The 21,165-nt window shown below is 60.6% G+C and overlaps 1 protein-coding gene across 1 annotated transcript in view; it reads right to left on the bottom strand.

Moving 5' to 3' along the window:
* Tafa5 (TAFA chemokine like family member 5) overlaps window positions 1-17,894 on the bottom strand; it is a 204,464-nt gene extending 186,570 nt beyond the window's left edge. Inside the window, exon 1 of the mRNA XM_047547895.1 lies at window positions 17,667-17,894. Coding sequence (XP_047403851.1) covers window positions 17,667-17,778 — 112 coding nt within the window. The 5' untranslated portion in view covers window positions 17,779-17,894. The remainder of the gene's footprint in view (window positions 1-17,666) is intronic.
* Window positions 17,895-21,165: the final 3,271 nt, after the last annotated feature.

Genomic DNA, 21,165 nt, shown 5'->3' with positions numbered 1-21,165 from the left:
TCACGCTGTCCAGCCTCACTACAGCCACTGGACACAGGATCAGAGTCCAAAAAATAGAGTTGGACAGCTCAAGCCAGGACCAGGGTCTGCATTTCCCCGAGTGAGGGGCTGATTCCCACCAAGACATAATTCAAGGCCTGCAGGAGCCCAGAGCATGTGGTGGTCAGAGGCCCAGGTGGCAGTGTGCTGGCCAGAGCAGCTGCCTGCAGCCAGGCAGGGCCACGCAGGCTCCAGGGCGCAGGACTGGTCGGGTGCCCTGGGGCTGGGAGGAGGGCAGGAGGCAGGCGGGAGCTTGTCCTGGGATGGGCGGAGCCTCAGACCCCAGAGCTGTGTCCACCACCCCTGGGCGGATGCACACCAGTCCTGCCCTGTGGGGCTCTGTCACCAGGAGGGACCCAAGGCAGGGACCCAGGCCCGGGGAGAAGGCGGGCAGTGCCCCCACTGAGCGCTGCTGGTGCAGGAGGGACACGAGCTCTGGAGGCCTTGGAAGGCTGCCAGGCAATGGCCCTGCCTACCTCTGAGGAGTACCTGGGTCCAGGCGCGGAGCCACCCCAGCAGAATCACATCTGGGGGCCCAGCAGCTGGCCAGAGTCTGAGTGGGCTCGAGCAGCCGTCCCGTCTCCCTGCTGGGACAATGGGAGGGAGAGCCCCAGGTGGATCTCCGAGCGCCAGGCTGGAGGTGTCTCTCCGGGCTTTGCTTCGAAAAAACCTGTGGGTCCTGGGGTTGCCGGGGCAGAGGGGCAGGGTGGCTGCTTTGAGGCTCTGGACTTGCTTGTGGGGTGAGGAGAACGTGTGGGACCCGACAGTGGCAGCTGTGCTGGCAGGTGACGGACCAAAGGCCAAGGAACACACACTTTTAAAATGGCCCTTCTGCTCTGTGACTCTGGCCTCGGTAAAAAGTAAACTGATAAACACCCGCACAGCGGGAAGGGCAGCCAGAGCTCTGTCGGAGCAGGAAGGAGAGTTGGCCCAGCACCCGGGCATCCCTGGCTGCAGCCCCGGCCTCCCAGCCTCTTTCCAACCTGTCCCACGGGGCCGGTCCCGGACCAGAGACGAAGGACGAGCCTGAGGCGCAGAGCACAACAGAGACAAAGTCACAGGGTCTCCTGCACCTCACCATGGGCGCAGCCTTTGGGGGGCATCCCCAGGCTACGGTGGGGAAGAGTCTCCCGGCGGGGTGGCGCCCCATTCTGATCAGCTGCTATGTCACAGGGCGACCTCGAGGAGGACCACAGGGAGCATCCCGCCCGCTCGAACTGCACAAGTGCAGGGCTGGGACGCGGAGTGGCAGGGGCGCAGGGCTGGACCGCAGGGCCTCAGGAAGGGCGGAGGACAGCGTCGCCACGCAGTCACAGGATCCTCAGTCTCCACCGGCATATGCCGTTCCACCTAATTTTGATCAACTTAAATGTAAAACCGACTCTGTGCCTCCACTCGGGTTTTGCCGCCATCTGGTTTAATTAGTGCTCTGGTGGCGCACCATAAAGTTAATGGCAGGCGCGTCCCGGGCCAATCAGAAAGCCGCTGCCGAGGCCCTATCTCGCCAAGTGTGCTTCTCCTCGACCTGCTGGTGGGGAGGTCAAGGCGGGAGGCTGCGGAGTGGAGACCGTGGGTATGAACTGGGTGGCAGGGTGGACCCCTGGGTGCCCCATCCTGCAGGGTGCATCCACTGTGCTCAGCCCACAGAGGATACCTGCCCACGAGGACAGATGGAGCTGCCCGATGGCCCTGGCTGGCATCTCTGATGGCAGAGTAGACAGAGACCCTCATACACTGGCAAGTGACGACCCTTGCCTGAGGCACAGTTCTAGCAGACTCTCCACTGTCTGGGTCCCAGGGTGCCCTCCACCATCCCCTGGAAACCCTGTCTCACCTGCAGCCTGGGACCCTGCTGCTCTGTGCCTGTGCCCTGCGTCACTCCAAAGTCCTCTGGAGAAGCTCCTGCTTAACAGGGAGGAGAGCGACGGAGAACAGGAAGCCCGGGTCAGGGCCCCGGTGGGCAGGAGGCAGGAGTGGTGGGAGGAACTCAGGGCCAGAGGCAATGGGACAGGCCCAGAGGGGGCTCGGGAGTGCCCGAGAATGGGGCTGTGACCCTGAGTAGAGAAGCGCCAGGGAAGGAGGAAGGAGGGGAGCGGAGGGGAGCAGAGGAAGCTGGAGGGAGCTGGAGGGAGCCCTGGGCAGGCGGAGGTGTGCAGGGTCTCGGGTCTGAGGTCAAGGTGCTGGGAGGAGGGTCAGGCCAGGCAGCAGGGCAGGAATGCAGTCAGGCTGCCCACCCTGGGCACAGCCACACTGCTGAGGGGCCTGCCTACCCCCAGGCTGGTGTGGCAGCTCCCCACCTGACCGTCTGGCCTCCGCTTCTTTCTGTGGAGAGATTCCTGACTCAGTGGGCCTGGCTGGGAAACCCAAGGCAAGTCCAAATTTGAGCCTCTGAGGTTCCCATTTTGTTCCATAAAATGAACGAGACAGTGCAGATGGATCTAAGAGCAGAGATGATGCGTCAGAGTGAAACCCAGCCCAGAGAGACAGACCCAATCATGTGGCTTCAGCGTTCAGATGTGCTAGACCGTGTGACCAGTGGCTCTTCCCTTTTTGCCTTGTCTGGCAGGAAACAGAACTCAACAGCACGCTCAACTTCAGTAGCTCTGCACAGCCTAGGCTGGCAGTTCTCAACTGGGACAGAAGCCCGAGGACCTATAGGAACACTCCACGCTGCCTCAAGAGGCTTAGGACCACGCCACAGAAACAGCTCACGGAAATGCTTCCTGGACTCCAGTGGGTGCTGAGGGAGCTCCCGGCCACCTCCAGAAGAACGTCAACTCCACGCGGAAGCCAGACACAGAGAGCAGCAACTCAGAGGTCACAGCAAAGTTATCCACCAACTACTGAAATTAAATTTATTAAGAGGTAACGGGTTTTCAATGAATTTATTAATCAATTTGACAACGCCTGGGGATTGTAATATAAAAATAATCAGCTGGCCTTCTCACCAATGTGAGATGCCAAGAGGTGTCATTTAATTTCCCGGTGCCTACTGCCGCCTCGTGAAACTCACTGTTACGTTAATTGAGATGAGAGTTTGGCAATTTGGAATTTCAGGGCTGCCTGTGTTCATTTTGTCCAGGGCCTGCACATACGGGTGAGCAGCAACTCTGTGGCCCACAGATTTCGCCTGGGGCCAGGGGTGCAGGAAGGGTCCCTCTCCCTGGCCCCAGCACACTGGATCCCAAGATGGGGGCCACGCCCCCAAGGGACAGGTGAGACCTCTTCTCAGTCTTGAGACCTCACAGGAAGGTGAAGGAATGGAAGGCACCGTGGACAGGAAAGGTCCTGTGGGCCGAGTCTTTTCTCCTCCCCCCTGGACTCTGGGTAGGAGCCCTCATGAGACCCTGAACTGGCACACCTTTCTGACTGTCCCCAGCATCACCAGGTAGAGCTGGCAACTCCAGTCACAGAAAAGAGTGCTTTGGGGGACAGGGGTGGCAGACAGACGAGGTGGTCTCCTCTTGAAGTCTTCGACAAGACTGAGGGGTAACACCCAAGATGCACCAGGGCCAGGGGAGCAGAGGGGACGAACAAAGCCCAGCTCGGTCACCATTCAAACTTCCCATGCAGGGGACACTGGGGAGCCGAGGGTGGGGCCACACGGGTGCAGGCTCCAGTCGGATGGGCCGGGTCGGGGTCTCAGCCTGGCTCAGCCATGCTCTCTGCTCAGAGTCCCTGAGCCAACCATCAGCCTCTGGAAGCCTGGGGTCCTCAAGTCTGCAGTGGCCGCCATGCTGAAGGGAGTAGCAGTTGAGTGGTGGCCCCAATAATCGTTGTTACTGACTCAGCGTTGCCGTGAGAGAAGGCGTCCAGGGACTCGGAGACTGCGGACACCTGAGCACAGCGCTGACCCCACAAATGCACGGCAGGCAGTAGCTGACCCGAGGTTTCCCCAGCCCGGCTCCGGGAGGCCCTGTGCGGCGATGCGGCTGTGCTGGGGACGCTGGTGGAGGGTTCTGGCTGGACCCGCGAGCTGGGCAGCACAGGCAGGCGCACCCAGGGCCACCGAAAGCCTGTGCAGCCACATCCTGACTTCACATGGGTCATTTTCCTTCACCATTTACTTAAAATCTCTGTTGGAAATGGCCCCTGTCCCTGTGCGAGCAGCGAGGGGACTGCTCCTGGCCTGCATGTGGCCTGACAGGAGCCGGTGCTGGGCAGCCTCAGCCCTCACTGCACAGCCTTGCCACCTGGACCCGCCAGCCTGCCCGGTCCTCACAATGCCTGCACCTGAGCGTGGGGTCACTGTCCCCAAGTGCAGCCCTGGGCTGCACCACCTTCTCTGGCATCAGCTCCAGTGGCCCTCCCAGCCCCCCTGGGCCCAGCCCCGTCCCTGCCCTCAGCCTCAGTCCCTCTCACACCAAGCTTGCTCACATCTGTCACTCAGCCGCCCCTTCAAGATACCCATCGGTTCCACCTGGGAAGAGGGCCATCGGAGGCAGGTTCAGCCTCCCTGCCCTGTCCCGAGGTCCACTCAGGGTGGAGAAGCCAAAGAGGGGTCCATGGATTCAGGCGCCAGGGTTAGCTGAGCTGGTGGGAAGGACCCTGCAGAGCTCAAGGGCCGCCTGGCAGAGCAGAGGGGCTCTCACGAGCAGCCGCTCCTGTCTGCAGAGGAAGCAGAGGTGAGGCCTCTGCAGAACATGGGTGGCTGTCACCTGAAAACCGAGGACCAGGATGGCTCTCTGCAGCCCAGGACAGGGCACTGACTAAAGGCCTTTCCCAAGGAACCCGCCTTCTTTATAAATCACCTCCCTCCTGCCCTCCAAAGCCACGTCTGGTCTGTGCAGATAGGGAGAGGGCCGAGCCCTGGAAACACCTCATCCAGGCACCAGAGGACAAGGACGAGACGAGGGAGGAGGGAGGAGGAAGGCAAGAACCAGGACGGGAGTCTCGGGCAGGAGCCGGAGGCAGCAGTGGCCCTCCCTCCCTCCCTGCCCCCAGAAGAGGGGTCAGGCACCCAGAGGGCCAGGCCAGCGCAGGTGTGCTTTCCCGCGGCTCCGAGGTTCAGGGGCACTGCTCGCCTGCAGATCCGACGCGCAGCCCTGCAGAATGAGGTCTGCTTTGCGTGGAACCCTGAGAGTCCCCACCCCTAATGGCAATCGAGTTCTCAGCAGCAGCCGCTGACCCTCAACAGCAGTGAAGCCAGCACGGGGAGTTGTCCTGGGAGCAGGCCCTTGAAGGGCCATATGTGCAACCCACAGCCGGCTGAGTCCCACCCAACTCTGGAGGCCAGGTGAGCCGGTGCCTCCGGGCACCCCACCATCTCCTCTCCTGCTCGCTCCCGAAGCCCCTCACCTGGGCACTCTCCCTTCTAGAAAACACTGCCAACCCAGGGCAGGTGCAGGCAGCTGCTCCAGCTACACTGTAACCACAGGGGCCTCTGCAGGCTCCAGAGGCCAAATCCACCCCACCTTTGCGGAGCTGGGCACACAATGGTAATAGCGAGCATCTCTGAATTGAAGGACTACGGGGAAGGGATCCCTCCTGTGGCCGGAGATGCCCCAGAGCAACCTCCCGGGGAGAAGAGACGGGCAAATGGCAGCACGTTCCAGAGGTTGCTCAGGGCACCCTTCGAAGAGACCAGGCCCCTGGGGGACACCACCATGTTCAAGGGTTGCCCAGGGACTTCTCAGGCCTCCACTGGCCACAGTCAAGCCAATGGTACCCTCGGGAGGGTAGAGCACTGCACCTCCCTCACCTTCCCAACAGCCCAGCCCCAGCCTTGGGCCCCTGTGACCTGCCCTGGACCCACAGCGAGGGAAGGTGCAGCTCCCAGCAAGGAGGACGTGCAGCTGCAGGGGCACGGGAGGCAGCCCCTGGGCAACCTGAGGACAGGCTCAGGACACCAGAAGCTCCCATTGTGGGCCTGGCTCCAAGGCCACACCTGGAGCAGGTGTGCCTGGTTCCTCAGGAGGACGTGGAGGGGTCAGGGTTGCACCCAAAGGTGGGCACTGGCTCCAAGTGGAGAGCCCCCAGGGCGGGAGGAGAGGAAGGCGGGTCCCTGTAGATGCAGAGGCACTGTGCGCGGGACTGGGGCAGGAGATGGCGTGGGAGCCCATGGGCGTGGTCACCCGTTCACTGGGCCCAGGCAGAACACAGGCGAGGGCACTGGGGGGGAGGGGGCAGATTCCCTTCCCTCTGTGACGCTGCCCAGGTCACATGGTCACGGTCTGACCACCCCGTCGGCCTTTCCTTCCTTGTTTCTGTTGTTTAATTCTTCTTACATTTTGTTTGTTGTCGACCTGTGATCTAACCTTGACACCCTGAGATGCATCGGTGGGCCACACCCCTCCACATGAGGAGACCCTGGAGCCAGCGGGCCACCCGCCCTCTTAGCATGGGGACCCACTGGGCCCATCCTCCTGAGCTGGCAGCCCGGCCCCCACAAATGCTTCTGCTCCATGCTCCATGACACCGGATCCCGTCCCTTTGTGTCTTGAAAGCTCCCCTGCCTCTCTGTTCCTCTGCTAGGGCCAGGAACGGAGAGCGAACGTGAGGGGGACAGGTACGGGGTCACCTGGGGTGGCATGCCACCACCAAGAGGGCCCTGGGTCCAAGTGTACTGCCCAGGGAGCTCACCTCCAGCTGCTGACTCTCCCTCAGGACCAAGGCCACTGGGTGCTGAGCATCAAGTGGACAGAGACTCCTCAGCTCCTGGGAGGGTCCTGGCTGCATCCCGGTGTGACAGAAGCCAGGTGGCCACCTGAGGAGGCCATGGTGCCCTGGTCTTGCTCAGAGTGGCTGTGAGGTCCGCTGGCCTGGGAGGTCCTGACCTGCACCAGGCGCTTGCATCCCGGGACCTCGGAGGGAGGGGGAGGCAGAACCAAGACCCAGGAGGGACACCTGCAGCAGGACACTGCCCTTCGCAGAGACGTTTCAAAGACGCTCCAGCTGTGACACCAAGGCAAAAGGTGGAAATGTTCTGGGAGGAACGGTGAGGCCCTGACCTGCCACGTCCCACCATCTGTGCTTACGGTGACGTTTGCTCTTTTCTTGGTCTGGGGAGCTCACACCCCAGGCCACGGAGCTCCCAGACCTTCCCGGGTTCACTAATTCACATTGGCTCCTGGCCCTGGGCCTCTGTCCGGAACCTGGGTGAGATCGTCGCTCCCCGGGGCTGCGAGCACAAGGCCCCACCTGCCCACACTGTGCAGAGTCCGGGCTCCAAGGTTTCTCCACATCCCACCACCCATGTCCCAGGTGCAGCAGAGCTCCGACGACCTGAGCAAAGAGGAGACACCACTGCCTCCCCAGAGCCCCTAGACCCCCAGACGCCGGCCAGTGAAGAGAGATGTGGACGACTCCCCAGGCAGATGCAGAAGGACACAAGAGCACTGAGTGGCCACACCTGGCCTGCACCCTCCAGGCTGTGCCGCAGGCACCGAGGAACACAAATCAGCACCAATTAACTAGCATGAGTCCTGCGCCATCCATTAATGGCATTTGGTCGGGGAAGCTGTGCCGTCCATGTGAGGCCCAGTAGCACTTAGGGTGGCTTTGCAGTCATTAGCATTTTAACTGCTAAAACATCCTAACAGTGAAGTCCCCGGAGTAGGCGCGCATCTCCCCCCACCACGGGCAGGCCACAGGCAGCAGGAACGTCTTAACAACTCACCCCCACACTTCACAAACCCAGCACACAGGTGGAAAAGGCCGCAGCAGGTTCCCTCCGACCGAGGCCCGCCACACGCGCCAAGGGCGTGACCTCAGGCCACCCAGCCAGGAATCCTGCCGTCTTGTTATCCAGTGGAGTTTTAAAACGAATGAGCAAATTCACTGCCATAATGCCAGTGTGGGTTGTTCGCAGGCCTCAGGTGACACTCTCGGACACCTGGGGGCCAGGTGCAGGGACTCCATGCGCCGTGCCAGGGCACACGGACAAGGGAGCCCGAGGCGTGCAGCTGGGCCTGGGGCTGGCTCTGAGGTTCCGGGGGAGGGGCCCTGGGGGCTCCTGTTCCGCCTTATTCTCACCCCAGCCAAGAGATTTCTGGGGCCCCTGGGGCCTCCCTGGTGGGGGCTGAGAGCTGCAACCTGGCGCTCACCTGCACCTGCATGTGGGCAGCACCCACAGGAGCCCTCCGCAGCCAAGTCCAGGCCTCCCTGGTCTCTGAGGGGGCATCCATTTCGATGCCACAGCAGGGACACTGTCTGCTGTCAGCAGGGGACAGCACTCTAGGCCACCTCACCTCTGTCCGCACCTCTCCCCAGCACTCCCCGGACTCCCAGACCCTGTCCTGGACAGAATCTGGCCCAGGAGAGCGCAGGAGGGGCTCCGTGCAGCCCTGTCCCCCAGCCCCTGCACCCAGCACCATGCAGGGGTTAGCCTTCATCGCAGGCGGGGTCCAGGTCTGGGTGTGAAAGGGAGGCAAGGCCAGATCCCCTGGATGTCAGGGCTGGCTGGTCTGGGGCCAAGGGTCCCCAAGCACAGGTGACAGGGACAAGGTGAAAAAACCACAAATGACAGCCTGTGCACCAGGTGACAAGGAGACAGCCTTTCTGGGCAGTGCCCTGCCAACTCAGGCATCCACCCGGCTCTCCTCCCTCACTCCCTCCAGGCAAAGGGAAGACACGCCAGGCACCACCACAACTCAGCCAGAACTGCCCCCCAGGCCTGCTCCTGGGTCCCCCGCCCTGTCTAGGACATACCGCATGGTTGCCAGGGCAATGGCCAAGGTGAGGTGGAACCGGCTCCCGGAGGTCATGGACCTGGGGGCCTCGCTGCTCAGCCAGCGCACAGTTGGCTGGCCCTGTACTCCCAGGCTCATTGTCCACACAGCCAGGAAGGGGCGACGGCCAGCCTCCCAGGCCTGCCACATTCTGCACCTACACCTCAGCCACAACCCAGAGAGGCAAGCACGCCGTGAGCTCAGTGACACCTGCCAGGTCCTGTGACCAAGTGTCAGTCACCTAGCTGAAACCCAACAGAGGTCCGCTGAGCAGCATCCTGCAGCGCACAGCACAGCAGTGCACACGGCCAGCCGGAGGCCAGGGAAGCCTGGCGCTGCGTCTCCAGGACACGCCCTCTGCTGAAAGTGGGGCGGACGGACCACACACCGCTTCCCGCGCACGGAGGTCGGAACTGACTGCTGAGCACGCCTTCAGGAACGGCCCAGTCTCAAACTCCCATCGTCCTACCAACAGCGTCTCCAGGGATTGACGGGTCTGAGGATGCAGAGCAGTGTGGTGTGGGTACAGCAGCTGGCCCTGTACCGGGTGTGTGTGCGTGCGAGGCGAGCCACCGACACCCCTGGTACGAGCCCAAACACGAGTCCCAGCTCAGCCACAGGGCAGAAACCCCCGGGAAGAACGGCTGCCTGCCTGGGGGCCAGCAGGTGTGGGAGGCCTGAACACTCAGCCCCTGCAGGACTCAGCAAGGGACAGGCTGGAGAGAAGCAGCAGGGCGTTTCTGGCCAGGGCTCGGCAGGAGGGCCTGGCTTCCCAGTCTCTCATGTAAGTCAGCAGAGGGGCCCGCCGGCAGGGGCAGAACCTTCCAGAGAGGAAGGCATTGGGACATTTCTTCCATGGGCTCGAGGCACCCCAGAGATCTCTGAAGTTGTGTCCAGGGACTGAGTCACCTCTTGGAGGGGTGGGCATAATTAAACCGCAGGGCGGGTGCAGAAGGGCTGATGGGCCTCGCCGTCACTGCCAGGGGACCACAATGTCCCCTCACCTCTCCGTGCCTGGTCACCATGGTGGCACAGCGACTCCTGCAACACGAGGACCACAGATAGCTGGAGACCCTGCACTGGTTCCAGGCTCTGGAAAGAGCAAGCAAGGACACCTGCAGAGGCCTTCCCTCCAGTAAGCAGGCAGACGGCCGAGAGACGGCTGCTCAGAGCCTGCCTGTGTGTGCTGCCCAGCAGGGAGAAGCCACACACCAGGGCAAGGACACCCACAGGCAGGGGTCTGCAGCAGAGCCTCCTCAGACACCCAGGCCTGCTGGCCATTTAGCCACAGAATGAGAAACTAGAAATGTTCTGAGCTTTGCTACCCTGATGGTACCGAGCCCAGGACCTTTATCCACAAGCCTGAAGACCCAGCCCAGGCACGCTCAGTGCGACCCACAGACAAGGAAGCCACAGATGGGGCCTACAGCCAACCCTGCCTCCAGGGACAGGGGCAAGGTCCGGGGACAGTCTGAGTTGTCATAATTGGACAAGGGGGCTCTGTACGAGCAGTGCCCTCACATGCACACAGAACAAGCCAAATGCCCACGGTCTGTGGGGACTGGACCAGAGGGAGCACAGGACAGTGGAGCTCAGGGGAGCCAAGCAGCAGGTTGGGGGGCTCGTGAGCGGGGCTTCCCTCTGCAGTACTAACACAGTAGTCACCATTCACTGGGATGCCGCACCTTGGGCCTTCTTCCTCTTTAATGAACTTCAGAGGTCCTCAGGTGGGAGCTGAAGCCACTCTTCAGAGCTCCAGAGCCCCCCAGCCGACCCTCTCTCTCCAGTCTCCAGCCCCGTCCTGGTCAGCCTTTCCCAGTCCCCCAACCCTGCCTGAAGGCCCACCCCTTTCAGCCCCCTTCCCAGCTCCTTCCTAGAGCCACAGATGGCTGCTGGTCCTGGCCCAGAGCTGGCCAGGTCAGCTGCTCTGCCACGGATGTTAGAATCTCTTCTAGCTTACTGCTGCACTGTGCTGGAAAGGCCATCTTTTCTAGAATTCTCAACCAGTGCAGAAACAGGGCAAGGGGCTGGTGCAGAAGCATCGGCAATGAGGCCGCTGCAGCCAGTGAGGAGGGCGGAGTGCATGGGACCCCTGTGGACAGCAGGCAGCAGGCCCTCGCTTCCCCATCTTGGCCCAGTCCCTCAATCCCACACCCAGCCTCCAGCAAGACCCCCACAGGGAGGAAGGGGGCCTAGTGACTCCCGGCAGACTTCCCCTGAGAGGGCCACCTGTCAGAGCCCAGGTCTGTGTGCAGAGTGGGCGTGGCTTCCCAGGGGGAGCCCAGACCCAGTGAGGGGCCGCATGCCAGCCGAGGCCCTCCTAGCTCCTGGCCCCTCACCTAGGAGAGTAGGCTGTGCTGGAGGAGCGGCAGGTCAGACAGCTTCCCGAAAGGGAGAGCAGACCTAGGTGGCTAGCTCGTGGCAGGAGAGGCTTTCTCTACACTTGTCTCACTTATTCATTCAGAGGACATGGCCAAGCGTGAGTGAAGCTGCTCCAGGCCCATGCTCCCAGGGTTCTTTGTCTGGGACAGCCTATCCATGGTGACCGTCCTCAGGAAACCAGGGCCCCGAGGACAGGGTTGTCCCCATCTGCCCTCCATGCTGTTCCTGAAGCTCACCCTGCAAACCAGGCCCACACAGCTCTCCAAACAAGCAGGCAGGTCGCGGGCAGCACTGACCAGCCTCAGCATGGATGGAGCAGTCCCCTCTGTGCCCAACTCAGGTGAGTGACATCAGAGGACAGGCAGGCCCTCTTTCCCATCACTCCTGGCTGGGCGCCCCTGATCCTGTGTATCCCTGAGCCCTGGGGCAGGTGTCTAGCAGGGGAGGTTCCATCTGGCCATGCCACTCACTGCCCACGGATCAACAAAGTGTCTGCCCAGGCAGTCAGGCACTCTGCCCTGGAGGCAAGAAGCCATGCCCAGCTCAGAGCCTAAAACAGTGGAGGGGACGAAGCGGCCTGTTGGAGGCTTGGTGGGGGTGTGGGCCGGGCTCTGTAAGACAGGGACTCAGGGCATTCTGGTGCCAGCCCCAGGAGAACAGTCCTCCCCGTGTCCAGCACCCTGGAGAGGACACAGCGAACCAGGGAGTGAGAGCAGATGAGCGCAGTCCGAGTGAGTTCATGTGAAGCTTCCGGAAGGCCGCTCGTGGAGGCCACTCTGGAGCAACCATCTAGTGGAGCTCCAACTCCAGGAATAGAGTCCCCTGGGCAGGACCAAGGGACAGAGGATCACCCTGGAGAGGCCCTGCATGTGGGGAATGGGGGAGGCTAGGACAGTGGCAGAGATGTCCCTGCACCCAGGGGCAGGTGCTGGGGCTCAGGTCACTATGACCCGGGGGGAACAGGCACACGCATTTGGAAGGACCAACAGGTAGGCTGGGCACAGGGACAGGGCAGAGGACATGTCACCAAGGAGCCCAGGGAAGGCTGAGCAGGGAGAGGAGACTCCAGCCATGGAAGTGAGATTGAGGACCAGACCCTGAGACGCCTCCTGCCACCTCTGAGAGGTCCCTGCATTCTCCACTGGGAGCTGGGCAGCAAGCTGCAGGGTGTGTGAGCGTACCAGGACCATGAGAACCCAGTGCCGGCCAGGGCCGCCCTCTCCACCACCGCCGCCCCGGTCGGTGCCCCCTGGACTGTGGCACCCGGGGGCTTCAGGAGAGCACCACCTCTCTCCTCGAGGCCCCTGCCCTGGGCTGGTGCTCTCCCACACTCCCCAGGTGAACATGCTGCAGGCTGCATCTGGGGCCTCACAGGTGGGCCTGCAGCCCTGAAGACGGGGACTCCAGAAGCCCCACTGGCCTCGCTTCCCTGGAGGCAGAGGGGACCTCCTAGACATTTTAATAAATAAGCAAACCCCTAGGTGTATGAAGCCCGTAGGACCCTCCACCACACTTGCTGGTGTGAAGTAGGAATGAGAAGTTACCCAGATCCGCTGCCAGTCACTCAGTCTGTTTCTGGAAAGCCCAGCACCCAGACAGCTGCGTTGGCTGCCAGGCTCCTGTTACTGCACCCTTGGGGTGGGGAAGTCTGGAAGAGGAGCCCGTGCCCTTCAGGGACTCCTGCAGGCCTTTCTGGCCTCCAGGCCTCCAGACAGCCTGTCCGTAGGCCTTCACAGAAACCACAGGAGTCTTGGAGCAGCTGGGGTCTTGGTAGATGGGGAAGCCCATGAACAGAGACTGCACTCTGGAAGGGAAGCTCCCAGCCTCCCTGGGTCCCTGAACCTGCATCCACACAGTCCCCAAGCCACAGCCTATGACCTTGCCCCAAACAGGTACATGCCAGAGGACCCTGAGCCCTCTCCCGCCCACCCCCTCCTTGTGAGGCAGATCAGACTGCGGTCAAGGAACTCCTTGTCCACTCCTCCCTGATCACGGGGGCTGGGCCCTCTCCGGCAGTGCTCTGGGTGACAGGTGGCAATCTGTAGAGGTCATTAACTCCAGAGCACTACATTCTAATGCAAAAATGAGCCCTTCTAAACCAGCAGCTGCCGCGCTATATAAAGAAATGGGGATTTTAATGTTTTGCTTTTCTTCCCTTTTCTAGTGCCACATTATCATAACATTTTCCCATAATTATGCCCATAAAAGTCACCTGAAAATACTTCACACCACGAAAGTTGATCTACATATTTCATCCTGTGGGTGTCGCGTGGCAGGTCTGGAGTCTGGCATTCCAGGGCAGAATTCAGCCAGAGCCTCCTGAGAACAGACCTGTCAGGCAAAGCCTTTGCTGGGGTCAAGTGTCCTCTGCCTTTGGTGAGGACCCAGCCGGCAGCTGGGAGCACTTGCCCTCCTGGACTGACCAGTACAGTGTGACCCTGCAGCACTTTCTCAGGGAAGAAGCCAGAGCAGGGCTGGGGAGGAAGCAGGGGTGGACAGCCCCTCCAGCAGGGGAGTGCCCTTCTAGAACAGCTCCTCTGAAGCCCCTCCCCAGGGTCTCTGGAAGGGGAAACCCTTCGCAGAGGCAGAACCTTTACGTCCACGATCCTGGCACCGAGCTCAGACAGTAAAAGCCCCAGAGGAAAGGTAACTTACCTTCATGACCTGAAAGGAACAAACAGCACCTCTAGGGCCAGAAAATCATCAAATAAAAACAAAAAAATTAAGGAAAAAAAGAGTTAAACTTCTGTAGAGCATCACTTCATTAACCCTCCAGTTTTCAATTTTACCTCTTCAAGAACTCCAGAAATAAAATTTGAGCGGCAGCGATATAGCATATTCTAATCTCTCCTAAATATGCCATAAATTGTATTTATAAGGAAGCACAACAGCAGAGTGCCTACGCTCGGTTAGTATTCTAATGGATTAAAAACAATTCAAAAGTTGTTTGTAATTTCTTCTCAGAGTTGCAGCTGAGGACATGAGATTTAACTGAAAGGCACAACTCAGTTTTGAAGGAATTTATTTGAAAAATATCTGCGTCAGACAGGCAGGCAGACCGCTTCTCCTGCACGGGGCTCCCTGGCGATCTGAAACCCAGGCCCACCGCCTCCACCACTGGCAGGCCAGGGGTGGCTGGCCACCAGGTCTCCAGAACAGGGGCGTGCAATCTACGTGAGACCCAGCACTTTTCACCTTGGAACTGAGTCCTGCACACCCGTGCCCAAGTCGAGGCTCGGGGTCACGAGGCGCCCTGCTGGCTCATCGCTTTCTGTGCTCCACGTGGCTGTCATAGCCACCATGCTGCATGCCAGCGTGGAAAGGCCAGATCTTCCAGGCAAGCGCACCAGACTGGTCCCGTCCTGCTCCAGGACTGAGCCCAGCAAGCCAAGCTTCCTGCTCCAGAGAGGCTAGGGGAGACCAATCCACATGAGCTCCTCTTACGCCACAACCCAGGAGTTCTCCGGCCCCAACACAACAGTTTCAACTTTCGGACCCAAGCTCATCATTGCCACGTCTCCTGGAGTCCATGAGTGCGACCCCCGGGGCGGTCCTGGCTGCCGTGGAAACAGGCCCTGCTGTCGATGTGATGCGCAGGCATGACAGGGCGCATCTTAAAGTAAGCCAACGGCCCCCTTCCCTGTTTGCTTTTCCGGGCAGTTCTTCCCCAATAGGAGAAAACGACGAGGCTGTATCACCATAGCAACCAGCCTAATTGGTGGACTGCAGGTCCTTCTCCAGCCAGAGGGTGGAGCCCATGTCCTTAGACATGGATCTCGGCAGCAGGCAGAGGGGAGCCCGGTCCCTGGGCCCAGGGGTAGAACCCCCACAGAAACCAGGCCAAGAAACAATCCAGCTTCCTCAGGGCAACACCAGGCAGGGAGCACCTTGGGAGCCGCGGGAAACACACAGACTTAACAAACAGGATAAGGGAACCCTGCATGGTACTTATCGGTTTCCTAATTAAGATCATTCAAATATATCTGCTCCGCAACACAAAAACATTCTGGGTAATAAAAATTATAACTGATAACAAAACAATTTACAAACAAGGAAGCTTCTTTATCCCAGTCACACTGGAAGAGGATGGAAATCATAGGAACAGCCTAATTATCATTTTACTTGCTTTATCAATTCTTTAAAAAAAAGAGGTGTTTTTTTTTTTCTATAGGATTGCAATTCCAAGCTATCAGTCATTACGATGCCTATTTTGTATTTTAGTGAGATGTTTTAATTTCTCCATTGCATTTCCAGTGTAATGGGGTGTGTCCCAAACCGTTGTCCTATCGTCAGTTATCCTATTACACGAAGACGGAAGCGACCACCAGGATGCCGGGCTCGTCCCAGCTTCCGCTGTGAGTGATTTCTGCTGTTCTTGGTGAGGCGCTTCTCCCGAACGTCCTTGTGGTGGGAGAGTTGTTTGCAGACCGCAGGGAGGCCTCCCAGAGAGAGCAGAGCGCGTGAGCAGAGCCCTCCTCCTCCAGGGTCTGAGTGTCACACGGCCTCCACGGCCTCCACGGCCTCCATGCTGCTCTGACACCCGACCTGGTACAGCAGGCAGCGGCCTTGGGAAGCGCAAGCCCTCAGGATGCACAGGTGACTATTCCTTGGGATCCAGGCTGTGGCCAGGCTGGAGGAGCAGACACTGCACACACTGCGAGGGGGTTCGGGCATGACCTTCTGGTGCCTGGGGAGCAGCGCTGTAGGCCTGGGCCATGACGTGCACTTAGCAACAATTCACAGTTGTTCTTTTCCCCACCTGCTGAGCTGCCTCCACTGGAGCCAGCCCATGGTTCTGGGCTCCCCAAACCGGGCCCAAGGACACTGTTGCCAGAACCAAGGCAGGGCAGCCAGCAGGGGGCTCAGGGCACTACCGCCCCTCCCCCAACATTCCCAAGTGAGCCCCTTCCTCCAGGCGATGCTATCAGGAAGTGCACTCAAATGGCATCTCTTCAGCTCTGCCAGTTCACCTGCCGTTAACCCTCTCTCCATCACCTAAGCTGCACTTGGAGGTTTCCTCCAGAAGCCCCTGAACACAGCCCTCAGGCTGCAGGGGGCAGGGCAGTGGGTACTAATGTCAGCCAGCCCAGGGACCTGGGAACACATACCAGAGGCAGGGAGTCTCCTGGCAGCCCGTTACAACCCACTGTCTGTGAACCTCCTGCTCCTCTGTCCTCCCCAGAGGTGCCACGGCAACTACGGAAATGACCAGCTGCAGAAACAAGTAGGACAGTCTCTGCCCTGGGCACTGGGTTTCCCTGAGATGCCGGTAGGTTGGGCTGTCCCAGGACTCCAGGGCCTGACCGGTGGCCCAAGTCTCCAGGGCTGCTGCAGTCTCATTCTGGAGGCAGCAGAGGCTGAGACTAGGAGATGGGAGGCCCAGGCTATGGAGGTGGCCCAGTCCCAGGGAGGGAGAGGGAAGCTTGGTACTGGCCTCTTTTTTCTTTCTTTCTTTTTTTTTAATTTTATTTTTTTAAAGAATCCATATTTTTTCCATCACCTCCCACGCCCATGGCAATTCTCCATGGCAGGTGTTCCCTAGCACTGGTCCTTCCCTCCCTCTGAGATGGCAAGGTACCTCGGGGCGGGGGGAGCCAATGTCCAGGGAGCCAGGAAGCCTAGTGGGGCCAGAGTCTGTGCCCAGGACGCTAAGCACCCCATACACACCCCAACGAGCTGCGAGCAGGCACCGGGACGCTGACCACACACCCCACCCCGTCCAAGCCTGCACCCGGGACACAGACCTCCCTTCCACTCAACCCAGACAACCAGGAGGTTGCTAGGGTCACCCACCATCCCACACCCACCCCAACCCCAGCTGGTGCCCGTGCGCCGACCAGTCCACGACACCACAGCCCCGCTCCCGAGGCCCCGCGACAGACACGCTAGGTCGCCAGTTCAGGTCCCCGATTTGACCCTCGCAATGCCCGCGGCGGTAGCGGTCCTGTCTTGGCACCCTACCCGTCACTTCTTTTTAAGAAGCGCCTGACAAGCCAGCTTCCTGGGGAGGCAGAGGCGCAGCCGCGCGTCGGAGCCCGAGCCCGGCTCCTGCCTGAGAAGCCCGGCTCCAGGCTCGGCCGCCGCGTACCCCCGAGTCCTCCGCGGAGTGCGGCCGGCGGGAAGCGCTGGGCAAGGCGCTCTGCCCATACCCCGGGCGGAACCGCCCGCCCGCCCCAACCTGCCACCCCTCCAGCGCGCGGCTCGGCCGGGAAGCCTCTTGTGGTTGGGCTCGCATCGCCCGCCTGGGCCGGGAGCAGGGACCGCACGCCGGGCAGCGGCGGTGCCCGCCACGCAGGGATGCGGCGCGCCATCCCGGGCCTGGCGCCCGGGCCCTGCCCCGGAGTCTGGGGAAGGAAGCTCGGGCAGAGGCGCCCGAGCCCGAAGTGCCCGAGCGCCGGGAGCCGCGCGGACCCTGGACCTCCTGGCCCAGCGGAGAACCGGCCGGGACCTGGGGGACCGCGAGCCACGCGCTCGCAACTCCGCACCGACTCCGGGCGCCCCGCCGGGGCTGGGATTGGGCCGGGCAGGGACCCGGGCCCGGGGAGCCCTGCGGGGACCCGGGCGCGCGGTACTCACTGCAGTAGGCGATGAGCAGGCTGGCCAGGATCATGAATGCCCAAAAAGTTGAGGACATGCTGGGCAGGGCGGTCGCATCTTGCCGGCTGCTGGTCCTGGGCGATGGCGCCATTGAAGCCGCGGCGCCCGCGCGGGGGGCAGCAGCGCGTCTCAGCAGCCGGCCCTGCCCGCGCCCCCGCGCCGGCCTCCACGTGCGGGCCCCGCGCGCGCCATCCTCCTCCGCCGCCGCCGCCGCCGCCGCCGCGCCCCGGCCCCGGCCCACTGCGCCCCGCGCCGGCCCGCCCCGCGCCGCGCCCGAGCCGCCCGCGCCCGCGCCCGTGCCCGCGCCGGCCCGCCCGGGGACGCCGGCCCCGCGGCTCTGGGCGTCGCTGCGCGCGCTCCGGTTGGGCGCGCTCCGTCACCAGTGCAAGGGGCGCGCCTGGTGCGCGCACCCGGCGCAGCCTGCCCAGCTCTGGCCCGGGACTGGCAGGGGAAGCTGGCAGAGGGGACGCCGCGCCAGAGCCGCGCCTCTGGATGGCGACAGAGACGGCCCAGCGCGCCCGCAGCTTGGGCACTTCGCGGGCAGGACTGGCCCACTAGCGTGAAGTTTCCGGGGTTGGGTCCTAGTGTTTTATCTGCTGCCGCGAAGGCCTGTTACGCTGGGGTCGCAGATCTCGCCTGGAATGGGATCCGGGACTTGGATTCAGAGTTTATTCCAAGCAGAGGGTGCTTTGGGCCTGTTCCCGGATGAGCTGTGGCACCCTTGGTCCAGGGTATGCGTTGGTGACCCAGGGCACACAAGGAGTGCAGCCTTGGACCCGTGGAGTCTTCTGAGGCCAGGGACCAAGCAAGTTCCTTCAGTGTGGTAGGCAGACACTGCCATGCATGGAGACGTTTCCACACTGCCCGGGAACTCTGTTGTTCCTGGCACTTGCACCTCTGCCGGGGTCCTGATCCTTGGTGAGCCCTCTCCTTAGCCATCCCTGGAAGTCCATGCAAGGGCGAGTCTCAGAGGTGTCTCTGGGCTCCCAGTTCCAGCTCTAGTCCCCCTGAGGTAGCTTTTCTGAGCAGGATAACAAAGATTACCGTGCATTTTATTTGCAAAAGTATCATCTGCAAAGCGGGTCCATTCCTATAAATAAGCCAAGGAGGGAAACTGAGTACTTTGAGATCATGTTTCCACTCTTCCTGTCAGGTCCCCAGCACTTCCTCCTCAGCCCAAGGGGTAAACTCCCAAGCCTGTGTTCCCTCATCGTCCTGTTGCCCTGTAAGGTTGGCCCCTACCAGTACCCAGCTACCTGGCCCAATGCCCCTTCCTTCCTGAAGTTCAGTGGGGAACTGATAGAATCCCCCCCTTGGGATTCATAGGGTCTTTTCCTCCTGCATGGGAAGGAGGGACTTGCATCCCGTGAGGTCCTATTGGAGCTGGGGCCCTTCCCAACATATCACTGGGTGGTCACCAGCATCATCCCTTCACATTGAGTCCTGGTCTGAGGGACCTCTAAGAGGACCACAGAATTGGAGAAGTTGGCAGCCAAGAGTCCCTCATAGGGGAAGCTTCCCACAGGTCCTAGACGCGTGCTCATGCAAGTTTGCACATGCCATGACACATGGTCACATAGTCAACCCCCAAGCACAGGCACAAAGTGCACACATTCTGTGCCACAAACACACATGCACAGAATCACGCTGGGGAAACTGAGGCAGAGAAGAGAGGCTTCTTCTCCAGATGGTCGAGTCCCTGCGGGGGCTCTCTGACCACGCCCATTGGGTGCTTCCCACAGATTCTCAGTTCTTGTTTAAGTAAATACTGACTTTCCTGGTCACCCTCTTCTCAAGGACAGCTGCTCCCTGCTTGCTTGGCTGCAGGGAGGCCACTCTGCAGAGGCTGGGGCTTCTCACAATGCATGTGGACACAGGGGACAGCACCCCCTTGTCTTGGGTGAGCAGGGCCATTGTCCATCCCAGCCCAGAGCTGGGTAGGAGGCCCCCTCAGTCGGGATCTATGGAGCTAGCCGTGGATGTGTGGACTTCTGTCGAAGGCTTTTATCCTGCCCGAGAGGATGTAACTTTCTCAATGGCAGATCCCACTCACCCTGTCCACTCTGGACTCCTCTTCTATTCCAACATTCTCCCTGTGTTTATTGGACACGTACTACAGGCCAGCACTGAAGGCTGAGAAATCAGCAAGAGTTACGTTTCCTGTGCCCCACAAATGTGCCGTCAGTTTGGGAAACAGAAAAGGAGAAGAGCAAGTACAGCCATGTGGCAGTGCCTTGATGGCAAGACTCAAAGGGCATGGTGGGGCATCCGGCCAAGGTCAAGCTGGAGGGCACAGTAAGGTGTGTGCCCAGGAGAACCTCCAGGACAGTCACCGTCAGACACCCTTCATGCCATCCTTAGTACTGACACCTACATGCATCTGCACACACACACACACACACACACACACACACACACGTGTCCCCCCCACACGCATGCACACGCCTGTAATGAAAGCATCACCAGGCAATGTATTATTCTCTGACACTTTCCATTTTATCCTAATTCAGTTCTTAAAATGCTGGTTGCCCACCCAATAATTTGGTTTATAATCATTTTCCTTGTTTGAAAAGCCCTGTTCCAAGACAGATGTGTCTACGTGGAATCAGGAGGGTAATTGGAGATGTCCTGCTAAAAGCGGGGGTGGCTGTGGCAGTGGGTGGCTAGGGAGAGGGCTCTAGGCTTGGGGAGCATCAGTTAAGTGGTCAGTTTCATGTGGGCACTCAGGCCAGGAGGTATTTGCGGTTGCCTTGGGGGGTTGGGTGGGGAAGGCTAGGGTGTGGAGCACAGTTCGTGCTGTGAGCTGAAAACTCCTACGGAAAGCACCCTAATGGAGCCTTCCGGCCTATGGCTGGGGTCCAGGGAGTCAGGAGAAGTCCAGTTGTCTGCCCAGGTTACACGAGGGGGCCTGCGGGACAGGTGGGCTAAGGAGGAGGCTGCAGAGCGACGACCGGGCCTTCCGAGTGGGGTCAGCAACCTGGTCTGGCACTAATGCACCGTCCAGGTGCAGCCAGCTGAGAGGCGTGAGCAGAAGTTCCCCCCAAGCCTTGCTTCCAGGGCCCTGGTGAGGGAGACCAAGAGGGAAATTGGGGATGGGGGATGAGCAGAGCGCTGAATCCGGTTGCTAGGCGACAGAAAGCTCAGTTCTGGATCCCAACATGTAGCACCAATTGACGATTTGTTGTTGTTGATGGGCTGGTTCTGATCACTCGCCAGAATTAACAGCACCTTACGTCTTGAGACATACACCGCGTATTAGAGAATCACATCAGCACCCCAGTGCCCAGCCTGAAACCCAGGGGCGATCATCCTTGAACCCTTGGAGAAATCCTCGCTTCACCTGAGCCCTGATAAGGTGCTGGGCTGCTGACCATGACCAAGGAAGGCCATCCTGCCCGCTGGTCAAAATCTGACCTTAAGAGTCTCCCAAGAGGAGGCCGGCTGAGAGCAGTGGCCATGGCTCACGGGGGGGATGTCC

The sequence above is a fragment of the Sciurus carolinensis genome, chromosome 4 (genome assembly GCF_902686445.1).
Source record: "Sciurus carolinensis chromosome 4, mSciCar1.2, whole genome shotgun sequence".
Lineage (NCBI taxonomy): Eukaryota > Metazoa > Chordata > Mammalia > Rodentia > Sciuridae > Sciurus > Sciurus carolinensis.
Note: the sequence above shows the minus strand (reverse complement) of the source record. Positions and strands in the feature narration are given on the sequence as shown.